General features: G+C 37.6%; 1 protein-coding gene across 1 annotated transcript in view; it reads left to right on the top strand.

The window, feature by feature from the left end:
• The window catches only part of radil2a (Ras association and DIL domains 2a), a 35,524-nt gene extending 22,951 nt beyond the window's left edge, over positions 1–12,573 (top strand). Inside the window, exons 11-16 of the mRNA XM_081366274.1 lie at positions 3,264–3,408; positions 4,065–4,243; positions 5,494–5,842; positions 8,737–8,864; positions 10,270–10,409; positions 11,621–12,573. Coding sequence (XP_081222400.1) covers positions 3,264–3,408; positions 4,065–4,243; positions 5,494–5,842; positions 8,737–8,864; positions 10,270–10,409; positions 11,621–11,708 — 1,029 coding nt within the window. The 3' untranslated portion in view covers positions 11,709–12,573. The remainder of the gene's footprint in view (positions 1–3,263; positions 3,409–4,064; positions 4,244–5,493; positions 5,843–8,736; positions 8,865–10,269; positions 10,410–11,620) is intronic.
• Positions 12,574–13,106: the final 533 nt, after the last annotated feature.

The following is a 13,106-nucleotide window of genomic DNA, read 5'->3' on the forward strand; positions in this document are numbered from 1 at the left end:
GGCCGTCTGCTGTTCGCTACGAATTGGTCTGAACAGAGAAATCGAATGCGAAAATCAAACAGTTTTTGCATTTGTTTGAACTGGCTGTGACTCTGGGTTAACATCTATTTATACCCTAAGTGAAGGTGAAATTTAACTTTGGGTTCAGTAATGTTTCACACATTTCCACAGATTCCATTAAAACCGGTTGCGTGCTCGTCGAGGAATAGTTTGCCTAAGATTTTGAATCATCTGGGATTAACAATTGTAAGTGTGAAAAAGTAACCTAAAAACACCCTATCAACCTCTATGGGACACCATAACACAGACAACCGTACCAACCACTCCGAAGACTCTTGCAACCAATCGATCTAACCCATAATACTGTATTGATTTAAAACTTTTAGGTCAAGCCAACATCAAAGTTTGTCTTGAGGAACTGTACTTTTCTGGCTAATAATATGATCACATGTAGGCTAGCACTTGTTGAGAGTAAAGAGACAGCATGTGTCTGTCAGAATCATCCACTGTGCAATTAGAGAATGTTAACTTCCTCTATCCGTCAACAAACAATGGTTGCATGTCAAAGTTGCTGGGAGACTGGTTGTTAAGTTTCCACCCATGGCATGAGCGCACAGTTTGTGGTTTGTAAAACACCCATTTCTGCACAGAGTTGCAGATGTCTTTTCCCCTTTTCCATCCATCTATTTTGGGACAGCCATTCTGACTATTCAGTCCAGCCTTTTGTGGGTGTCTATAGCAAAGAAAAATCACAATATGACACAAGTTCTCTCAACAGTCTCTTAAACTGTGCTTCACAGATTTGCCACATATTCAAAATGCAGTCAAAATCAGAGATCTCCAGCATTTCTCATCAAATTATTCCAAGACCAGATTATCTGAGCTTCTATCCACATTCATTGCCATTTGTCTCATTTGTGTGTGTGTGTGTGTGTTTTTTTTTTTTTTTTTATGTTTAAGAAAGCTTAGGAGTAAAATCTGAAACAAATTTGATACATTTCCATTCATTTCCATTTTTGGTCTCTGAGCTATATTTTATTTAATGGTGAACCAAGACGTAAATCCAACATCTACACCAGACCTGTTTTACTCATGGGACTGGTTACTTGTTTAGCCCTTTTACAGTCAAATCCTAGGAGAAAACAAGACCAGACCTGGTTACGGATAGAAGGGAAACACAAATAATTTGCACATTCAGCTGGAGAAAATGAGTTACTCATAAACATGCGTCTGATGCACATGCACGACTGTGTTGTGGCTTTATTAGCCAAGAGTGAGTCCTGTGGCTTAGCCCGACAGATCACAGCCCTTCCCAGACTCATGTAACAGTAACACCACCCATCACATGTGTTTGAGGCGTCTTAAAAATGTCTATGCATCAGCTAAATGATTTATGAAAAATCTCTCATGCTTCATTTCAGAATATCATGGTGAATCTTGCCACGTGACATGTCTTCCCCAAATCAAAATAAAGAAATAATATTTAGCAATGCCTTTCAACTTATTATCTTAGTGCTAGACATTGTAACTTTCTCTCTACTTTCACCCTAAATATATTTCATTACTTTGATTTATATTTAATTGGTAAATTAAATTAAGTAACTATCAGTATAATTGGCATGCAACCCTCAAAACAGTATGTAATATTTTAAAATAGGTTAATGCCTTCATGTTTTCAAATTTCTTTAGTGTGTAATGTTGCTGTCTGAGCATGAAAAAGGTCTGCAAAGTTACAGTGTCACTCCAGAGGGAGTCTTGAGTTTTCTTCAAGGAACAAACCTGTCAATATTTCTCATTTAAATAATTCCCACCCAAGGCATACATAAAATAAATGAGTATGCTGAAACTTGCAGTTATGGTATCGGGCATGTCATTTCTGAAACTTTTGGAAAGGAGAGGCTTCATATAGACAGGAACTAAACAGAGTGTTACTGACAGACTAGGAAGAGAGGTGCTGCAACAATGTCAAATTTGTGAAAAATAATGTGTCTTTTGAACTGTCAAGCATGAAAACCTATTCTAGAAGACCCCAAAACCAAAATCAAGACTTTGTAAAAGAGCGTTATATGTCTCCTTTAGTTCAAGGCATATGGACTATATTCTGTATTCAAATTAAATTAAACTAAAATAAAAAAACCTAAACAAAACTCTAAAGATAAACTCTCTGTTGAATGAAACTAAGCTGTAACTGTACGGAAATGCCTAACATATCCTGCCAGGTTCAGCAAGAGTCTGTTGTTCTAGTGAGTTTGTACAATGTTCATTCCCAGCCACTGCTTCCTATATAATTTTGTGAAGAGATTGGTTTAATTACATACAAGTAGTGGATGTTATTTTGTTCTGGATGCAAAAAAAAATGACACAGAAGAAAACACTACTCTGTTATTTAGACAAGACACCAGTAAAGGAGAATGAAAAAAATAAATGTGGAGTGTTATTTGGTGAGCTGTCTTTTGTTTAAGTGTTTTGGCTGTATTTCCTTTGCGGTATTTTAAAGATGTTTTGTTTGATCGACAATAGAGTTTACTTGTCAGAGAATATGTACCCTTGTGAAAATCATTTTTTCATCAAAATACAGGAAACTGTTGCGTCTACCCAATTATTCTCCTTACTACATAGAAATGTACTAAAACATTCAGACCAAATGATATTTGACCAGGGTTGCATATCTCTGCTAGTGTTACTTTAACTAAGTGCTACATTTGACACATTCATTTATATTGTGTTGCCATTTCTGGACAGACACTAACCTAGTTTAGATTCTACCCGTTTGTTTGTGTAAATGTGATTGTGTTAAACATCTTTTCGATGGTAAAGGAGGGTACACCACAAGGCTCAGTCTTGGGTCCTTTGCTATTTTCTTTGTACATGCTCCTTTTAGGTGATATTACTAAAAATGTATTTCCATTGTTATACAACGCAAAAAAAAAAAATCTAAATTGACTTGTGAGATGTGTGAATGAGTAAACTAACTGAAAGCAGTTTTTCACCAACAGTTACCATTGCTAAATCGTGCTGGGCTGTGTTTCCCAAAAGCATTGTAAGCCATATACAATTCTGTGCCCATTGTGTGCTGCAAAATCAAGATTACAATGCACGTTAACCAATTGTGAGTCAACATCTCTAAAGACATTCCACCAGCACTTTTCTCCTCTTCTGAATAGTTAGCTAACCCTGCTGAGAAATCTGTCTGGGCCCTAAAAGCTCTTTTTAGTTTTATGTGATTTTTTTTCATTCTTCTATGCATCTGTGTGTGTTTACAGGCATCATGGTCCACTCTGAGAGCTGAGTTTGTTCATCTGAACCCTGCACAGCTGCATCATATGCTGAGAGAGTACAACACAGCCCGTACGTGCCCCCCATGCTGGACCCCGTCTCCAGAGGATGCAGCGGCGGCCCTCCATACATGTGAGCTCAAATATGAACACACACATCATCCTGTAATCACAGATGAACAGTGACATTTGACCATTGTCAGTTCCATAATATAGTATACCTACAGCCTAAATTGATTAAATACTGTTTTATATGTGTATTTTAAAAGGTTTGCCTTAAGGCCCTGATATACTCATGACAAAGTTATTTTTCTTTCTTCACTTGGAGGTAAAAAGAAGTTTGAAATACCTTTTCAGCAGTATAGTGTAAGTGAATGTCCGCGACACCACCCAAATTGCTGAGAGCAGCGTTTAGATAAATATGTTATATATAATGCATGCTTTTCTCTCAATAACAAAATAAACATACAACAAAAATGACAGCAGTGAGAAAACAGCAGTTAAGAAAGCATCTGATCATAGAGATGTGGATATGTTTGCACCAGCTCTGCAATTCAACTCTCCAGTAAAGTCACATCACATTTATTTGTATATCGCACATTATAAAATTTATTGATTTAAAGCCGGCATCTTTAAAGCAATAAACATTAAAATACAGTGTCAACAAACCTTTTTAGCATTGGGTGATTCATTATCAGGGGGAGGCCTACGTATAAAGGGCTCAAATGATGTCTTGAATGCTCGCTGAGATTCTCTGTGCCTGACAGCAAAAAATATTTTTTGTCTTAGCTAATATCCTGGAAAGTTTCGACAACCATCCTCCTCTAATCCTGCCCAGCAGCATCTTTCATCTGGAGCTGGGAAATCCCATCACAGAGCCAGGGCTGTTCCCTCCATTGCAGAATCTGCAGGAGTTTATCCAGTCTCTCCCAGAGAGCCAGACACAGTCTGATCATCAGCCCTCACAGGTACACCTCATCCATGCTGTGAACTCACTTGACGCCACACAAAATGCACAGACATTTAGTGCAAGGGTATACTTGCAACAATATACTTGAACAACTTCAATTAGTTGAAGGGTATAGACATTTTTTTTTTTGTATATTTTGAAATGTTGGCCTATAGTTTAGAAACAAATAATTGTCAATTTTCACAGTAAGGAATGCCATCACGTTATAGTTTTTCTGCCTGTACTTTACTAATTGAAGTTAAATCCATACTGCATATTTCTCAACACTGTTGGTTAAATTACGGTTAATTTAATAATAAAATATTTAACTCGGATAAAACTCTTTGACAACTGGCTATTTTTCACTTAAGACAACCAAATCATATCTTCATTGATGCTTTTTGAGAATTGTTTAGTCTTGTTTATAACAAAACCAACCAATATTTAAATCTCCTAATAAAACAATACTGACCGATATTTAAATATATCAGTAGGACAAAACCCACCAATATTTAAAGTGGCCCTATCATGCTATTTTAAAGGTTCCTTATTTAGTTTTGAGGTCTCCTATAATTGGTTTACATGCATCCAAGTTCAAAAAATTTTCTCAAAAATATATATTTTGTAATATACATTTCACATCACCTCATTTCTCAAAGAGTCCGGAAAACGGTTTGTTTGAAGATCTGGTCTCACTAAAGCCCTCCTTTCCGCGAGTCTTCTTAAGATTGGATTTCCCAGTCTGTCGTGACTGGTCTACTCTACTCTGATTGGTCAGATGACCCATTCTGTTGCGATTTTTTTTTACCGAGCGATACGATACAGTACAGTACAGTACAGTACAGTACACACTGTGTGAATAGTAATATTGCGTTTTAATATGCCTTGCCTTGCCTAATATTCTAAAAAGCATAATAGGGGCACTTTACATCTCGTAATAGAACAAAACCAACCAACATTTATATCTCTTGATAGAACAAAATTACAAATATTTATATCTTAATTGCCTTTGAGCGCTCAGATGTCATTATGCCACTGATATATGTGCTAGACAACACTACAAATACAATATAGATAGATCTAAATCCGGATCACCTGTATCCTGGTTTTACATTGTCATATCATCCAAGATCACTTGATTTATGGTCACTTGATTTTTTCCAAAGCTGCTTTGAAGTGATGCATATTCTGAAAAGTGCTCTACAAATCAATCGAACATGTCTTGAAATATGGGCTGATAATTATTTTTGTCATTTTGGATTAATTCAGGGCTCCAGCAGTAACCTGAATGAAGAGACTGAACCAACGACTGAACCAATCACCTGCCAGGATTCAGAGGCAACAGATCAACAGCCCGCCACCATGACACCTCCTCAGCTCCGCGAGTCTCACAGCAACCTGAGCTCATGTGAGGCCGTCCTGACCCAGAAACTCAAGAGCCTGGAGCTCCAAAACAGCTTGTCTGGGAGTACAGACCTGGGCTACCACAAGAGTCTGGCCCTCGACCCCTCCTGCCTGCTTACGCCTCCCAACACCCCTCAAAATCTCGACCAGGCCGAGCTGGAAACCGGCCCGCTGGAGGGGGCGACGCAGCAGACGGCACGCCAGCTCAGGAAAGGTAATCCGCACATCTGTGAATAAAAAAAGGTCCCTGCGGGTCCTCAGCTTTGTGAAATTTAAGGTTATAAAAAGTCTTTAATATCTAAAATAGTATAGCTAACGTAAATTTGTGGATGGAAAAAACCAAAGGCCAACATTATATATTATATATATATATTAACTAAATATAATAAGCATGGCACGTTTCAAAGTAAAAATGCACTTTCTACAGGCGTGTGGTTTCAGAGCAGTTCTCCAACAATGAACACCGCACATTTATGCCAAGCGATTGCTAATGATTTACTGTTGATGAAGAAGTTGATGTTTACATTATGGTGTTTATATTGTAATATGATGTGGATGGCTGTAAATGGTTGTAAGAGTGCTTATTTTATCTCCCTCATCTTTTTGAATGTGCAGCTGGCAATAGAGCCCTCTTTTTCAGTGGCACTGGTTCCCAACGTATATATTTTCCCATTCATTTTTTTCCCATAGGGATTTTTAAAAAGTCTTCATTAAAGAGTTATAAGCCATGAAGCAAAGCAACCAGATACGAGGTGAATCACAACATTACAAACTTTGATTTGAAGTAAAACAAGTATTTGAAAATCGAAAAAAAGACTTAAGTCTGTGTACTTAACGTTTTTTGTGAGGGAAAGAACTACAATCCCACGAAGCATTGCAAACAGCATGATCAAATTAATGTCTGAGAAATATAAAACTACTCGTTTAAAAATGATCAAACTCAGTTTTCTTATTGAGAAAATTATTGTTTACTTCTGGAACCAGACTGTTGCACTCTATAGTAAAACATTAACATTTCAAAATAAGAGTCCCAGTGTTTTTTTTATGCTTGTTTATAAATAAAAGTCCATTATGACTAAAGTTTTTCCTGGTTATTATTGGTATTTTGGTTACACAATAAACTGTATCTGGCATTAAAGTCAACGCAAATTTTTGTAGCTTTTGTTGTTACTAATTTTAAGTAGGCCTATAAAAGGATTTAACTTATGAGCACATGTGGAGCTTGGGAAAAATGTAAGCATCAATCCCTGACTTGACCATGATCAAGCAAGACACCAAGACATTGGCTGATCTGCTTTTCTCCACCAGATCCTGGATAAAGGTCTGTTTAGTCACTAGGGTTGGAAACAACAACAGAAAAAACAGCGTTCCTTGCATATGCATGATTTTACACTGATGTAAAGCTACATGAAAAGAGATGTAGCTCTCGTACTACTTGTCTTCTGTTTGTTTGTGAGCTGTACTCTGAGAAACACCTCAGACATGTTCACCCTGTAGTGTGTTCCCTGATTTCAAAGGCAGGGTGTATTGTCTTTGGAGGCGTATGGGGAGGTGCTGGTGTTGATGTGGAGTTGGGTTTGTGTGCTCTGGCTCCATCGGGTGAAGAAGCTGGAAACCAGCATATCTCCTCTCAGAATGTTTTTCCCACGCATAATATATTTATAAAATGAGCAATGGTCAGGTGAGAATAAACAAAATAACCTATTGGGGATTATCCGAATATCCGAAATTGTGCAATCCAAATTGTGCCTCAATCTCTCTCTCTCAAGATCAGGTAAATCACAGAGTTTCTTCAGCGCTTTAACACTTATTGTAGGAGCATTTGGAGGAATATGTTAAACTCTTGCTGTTTCATCAATGACGAGGAATGATTTCCATGATGACAGGACAGGTCATACATTTTTAAAGGATTAGAATCCAATCAACAGGAAGCCTTCATGAACTGAAAGCATACAGATTCAGATCTGAAAAAACATATTTTGTTAGTTTACCAAAAATTAAAATTCACTTACCCTCATGTTGTTATAAACCCATTACACTTTTGCTCACCTTCAAAACAAAAATGAATGTATTTAAATAAAACCTAAGAGATTTTGTCCTCCATTAAAAGCCCATTCCAACAAAACTTCAAAAATGTAATAAAGGCATTGTAATAGAAATCAATCTGACCCTCATGGTTCAATCCAGATTTTATGAATCAATGCAAATGCTTTGTATTCACACAAAAAAAAGAACAAAAAACTTTTTATTCACAAAATAGCTCAACTTCCACATAGCGTTTATCTCTGATGTGTGTTGTGTTGACGTTCTCTACTATATGGCTGTTTATGTTGCCAAGCAAATTGTGGCTTTTAACAACAGCTTCAAACACAGTCCAATCAGAATATAGAGCTGAAACAAAGAATCAACTAAAATAGTGTGTAAACTGGACATTTGTACATTTAATATATAGTTAAGGCATGGAAAGCTCTACATGTGGCGTCCCGTTCCCACTGGTTTCCCGCCTCCTCTCTCTGAAGACTAGTGTGGGTTTTCCTAATCAAAGGGACTCTGCTTAGATCACACTAGTTTTGGCTGCTTTTTTTTTGGTACTGGCACAAATCCTATAATCTGGTTCAAGAATTACAGAGAGGTGGTGATGTCAGGAGAAAAAAGAGCAATGGATAAAGCATCATGGGAATTTACAGTTGACTTGCTGGGTGGAATCTTAATCGGGACGGGCATTGTTCAGGACGCGGGCCGGGTGGCCGAGCGCTGGAGGAAAGCCCTTTGTGTTTCCACCACAGCAGAAGATCTTCATGGGAACAGGAAAACAGTCATTCTTGTATCATCATCTGATGTTCATGTCAGTTCAGTTGTTTACGGGCGACTTTTGACCTTTCCAATTTGACCTACAATTCGGATTTCATTTTGACTTTAATGCCATATGATAATAATATTGATAGTCCTGAAAACAACCTTCATTTTCTTCATGCAAAATATAATTCCTCTGATTTTGGGATGATGTATGACCTGGACATTCAGTGATATTTGAGTTTGTTTATGCTTTATTTGATCTAGTGAAGGCCCAGAGCTGATGATGTGATGTGTTTGATGTTGTTTTCCCAGTAAAGAACGGCCTGGAAGGAAACCCAGACCAAAGAAAGGAGGAAGACGAGGAGGACAGAGATGAGGTGTTCACCGTAGAGCTGATGAGAGGACCTCATGGTCTTGGTCTGGCACTGGTGGATGGAATGGTGAGAAATATCTTTGTCCTATTTTTATATTCTACACTTGTCTACTCTTTCTACAGTGAATAGTATGTAAACTTTTTTGTGCTTTGCGGTAATGGGAATTTAGCAGGAAAATGACCTGGACAAGTTTTGTTTAATACACACTCTAGTTGATAAATAAATGATGGTTCCTCTGTTGAGTTGATTGGCATATGGACTTTAATATTTGTTCCTTCATTGTGATCATGCTTATGAAATTACCCTGTTTTATATATAGAAGGTATTTCATATCCATTTCTCTGTAGACACACGGCTGTTTAAGTCGAATGCAAACTGTAATGCCATTTGAGCTCGCTGTACAACACCTTCAAATCAAGGCCAGTCAACAGCTGTTATGATTAAAAATAACAGGGCTAGATTAGATCCGGACATGTAGTCTGTGCTCCAAAACCTAGAGAGCGGCCTACATAGACAGCATCCTAATCTTTAAAGGGAAATACACCCCAAAATGAAACCCCTGTCAACATTTACTCACCCTCATGTTGATCCAAACCCAATAAGTCTTTCGTGTAAATGAGGGGTTTCCGTCCCTCCATTGAAAGTCCATTCACCCAAAACTTTCATAACGTTCATAAAGACCTCATATAAGGAATCCATATAAATCGAGTGGTTTAATCCACATCTTCTAAAGATTTTGTGTAAAATATATCTATTTTTTTAATTATAAGCTCACTTTATCCACTATCTGGCTAGATTTGTTCACTGAACTTGTTGCAGTGCATTATGGGATTGTCTTCTCTGCAAAGGATACATGTGTTGCTACCTTGGAATTTGGTTTTGGTCAAAGGTGATGTCTTGGACGGCAGGACAATGCTGATCCCTAACTTTTCTAACAGATTTTGCATCATGTGAGACCTTAAAATACTGCCTACATAGGCAGCTTATGCTATGGAACAGAGCCATAGTTACTTCGAGCTATTTTGTTCACTTGCTCAGAGACTTTGGCCCTGTAAATGACTTGGAATTGCTGACTTAGGTGTTAGCTATGAGGGGGGTTACATTTTACGAGAAACTGCTCAGTAGGGGACGAATGGGTTTGCGTTGGCCACACCGATCGTCTTTCGAAGCCAACAATGAGTCCAGAGCTTGACTGAACGTGAGATCTCCTGTGTTTCCCAGAACTGCACTGACATTGAGGTTGATGTTAACAATAAGATGAACTGAGTAAGAACCTGATGACTGTGTGGTTTAGCATTCAGAGACAATAAAACATCTACTTTCTCCATGTGACTCAGGACGCTCTCAAACAAATGCATCAGTGGTGATTAAGGTGATACAGAAACCAATCATTCACTTCCTGCTGGTGCAGATCCTCATCTAGTCATCGCTAATCTCGAGTCTTCTCTTTGTTTTGGCTTGTTGGTAACAGAAAACTCCCCTGCGAGTGAGCGGGATCTACGTGAAGTCAGTGGTGCCAGACTCCCCAGCAGCGCTCAGCCAGAGACTGCGAGTGGGCGACCGGATCCTCGCTGTGAACGGAGTCAGTCTGGTGGGCGCGGACTACCACAGGTGAGCACTACAGTTTCAAGAGACAAACAGTGTTCATGTCATGAAGTTATCTTTGAAAATCAAACATGGAGATGAAAAACAAGGATTGTTGCTGCTCGCATTGCTAAATGCTAAACATTCCATAGTTGCAAAAGAATACCTGTTACTCATTAGATGAACAAAAGTTTTTAGTTGACTTTAATATGAGCAAATCCGTAGAGTTAACTTCAAGTTGAGAGTGATAGTTTGCCTTATTTTTTTAAAAGTTAGCTCTACTTTTGTTTTTACAGTGCCACTTATCAAAACATTTGACACGCTGACCTACCGCTGTAATACGTCATCTTGTCTCTATTGATTAAAAAACATTCCCATTCACTTTATTTTTGACTAGATTTTCACTGATTTGGCTGAAAGAATTGATCCTCTGATTGAAAAAAAGCTGAAAAATGATCTTTTTTGAGAGCAAATGTATAGAATATTGTCAAAAAGCTGAAAAATATTGTATTGTTTTAGTGATATGGCCCAGTCATAGGAAGGACAACTTGTTTTATTTTTGCAATTGCCACTAGTGGTGCAATAATTACTCATTTCAATTATATCTTATAACTTCCATTAATAAGAAATGAAGCATATTTTATGACCGTTAAAATGTTTTGCATTTTGACAATAATTAAGTGCCCAAATAATTGATTTTATGTTTCTGAAAGTTTTTGTTTTTTTTGCGCTATTTCACACTATTCTTACATTCTTACAGTAGTTTTTAATTTATTACTACTTATATATAAATCAGCATTAAAGCCAGCACAACTAATTACTAACATGTGTAAACACTCAAGTTTCCCATTTTATCCCCAGCCTTTCTTTCTTTTACTTCCCAATTTAAACTATTATTTTTCATTATTATAATCATTATTGTTTGCATTATAGTACAACAATTCTAAATTATTATTTTCTTTACGCTAAATATTCTTTCTTTCTTTCTTTTTTGGAGAGAAATAATGTCATATGTATGTATGTATGCATGTATGTACCCAGAGCTCCTGAAAAACTACAACAAATTCAGTGTGTGTTTGCTTGGTGAATAAAGATCATTCTGATTCTGAAATAAGAAAATTGAATATGTTCATAAGATTCACTTTATAAGATTTAACACAGGCGTCTGAGGTTTCACAGACGTTCTTGACTCTGAAACGGACAGAATAACCCTCCTCTGCTCTGTCTTTCCCTGTCAGTGGAAGAGAACTCATCCGGACGTCCAGCGATTCGCTGCGATTACTGGTGGCCAAAACCCAATCCAGGAGCTTCATCACCAGATGCTGAGAACCAGAACAGACTCGCCTGGACGCTCGACTCCATCATTGAGCTGATCTTTCCTCAGTGATCCATTCAGACAAATCTGCAACTCTAATATTGAGCTGAAACCAAAGTAAAGGCGATTCAACTGATTCATTCATGCTGTTATTTCAGTTATTGTTGTTGTTGCTTCTGCTGGAAAACTCTTTGTCTCAAAAGGCCAGAATAATATGTGGAAATCTCCCATTCACAGTAGCGTTTATTTCTCACTCTTCTCTCTATCTTTAATGTAATATAGTTTAGCACATGTTTTAAACCAGTGTTTTATTTTCGTTTAGCATCTGTCCGTCTGTCATCTTCTGCTTTGGTGAGAAATAGTTGTGGTCCTGACAGGGTTATTTCAGTTTCCTTAAAGCTCAAACTGGAAACACACAATTACAGCTTCATTCTGTTCATAACATCCAAACACTGCTGTAAATATCAGCCAGAACTACATTAGTGTTTAATATTTAACCAAAGTATCACTATGAAAGTGCTGTTTTAAATGTTCATGTTGCTGATGTTATGAAACTACACCTGTACCGTTTTCATATTGATGACATTTCATATTGATATTACTTGTGCGGTTCCTGATGTCCGTCATAGATGATGATATTCTCCCTCAGTGCCAGAGAAACAGTGTTATAGTGTCATCTGTGTTCATGATGGCATTAAAAAACAATCTGTTGTCATATTTATGTGTTATTGTACAAGTGTAATAAATATTATTATGATTTCTTCTTAAAGAAAAGAGGTAAACTGTGTTTTTCTGTCGAGTGAATGTGTAGTTGTGCGTTGCACAATCATAACAGCTTTCTGGCTTTAAGAGTTTTAAATAAATGTGCTAAAATATAATTGTGTCAATGTTTTGGAGAACACAAGCTTATAAATGGCTTCAGAACTAACAGACACGGACTAAAAGCCAGAAAACTCTAGTTTGTCGTTCACAGGGTGTTGAACTGAGTCTCGTCCTGCTCTGATGGGTCTGTTAGATTAGTCTGAAGAGGGTTTAGAAATTAAATCTAAATAAAGTAACAGCACACGTGTCGTGTGTGTGTGTGTGTATGAGGATTCCAGCTGCTGTGAGGTGGAGTAGAAGAAGTGTGTGTGTGTGTGTGTGTGTGTGTGTGTGTGTGTGTGTGTGTGTTAGAGATGCTGCTCACCGCAACACTCAGAGACACTTATAGACCATTTAATGATTGAGTTTCCACTGCGACACACACACACACACACACACACCATATACAGGAGCTCATGCTGAGACGTTATACTTGAACATGATCTTTACACACGTTCATCTCTTTAAAGAGATTTAACAAATGCTGCAGAGTTGCTGAGTCGAGTTAGTGTGATTATCCAGAGAACAGTGGAGCTAAACTCTCTCTC

This window comes from Scardinius erythrophthalmus, assembly GCF_964197995.2.
Source record: "Scardinius erythrophthalmus genome assembly, chromosome: 1".
Classification (NCBI taxonomy): domain Eukaryota; kingdom Metazoa; phylum Chordata; class Actinopteri; order Cypriniformes; family Leuciscidae; genus Scardinius; species Scardinius erythrophthalmus.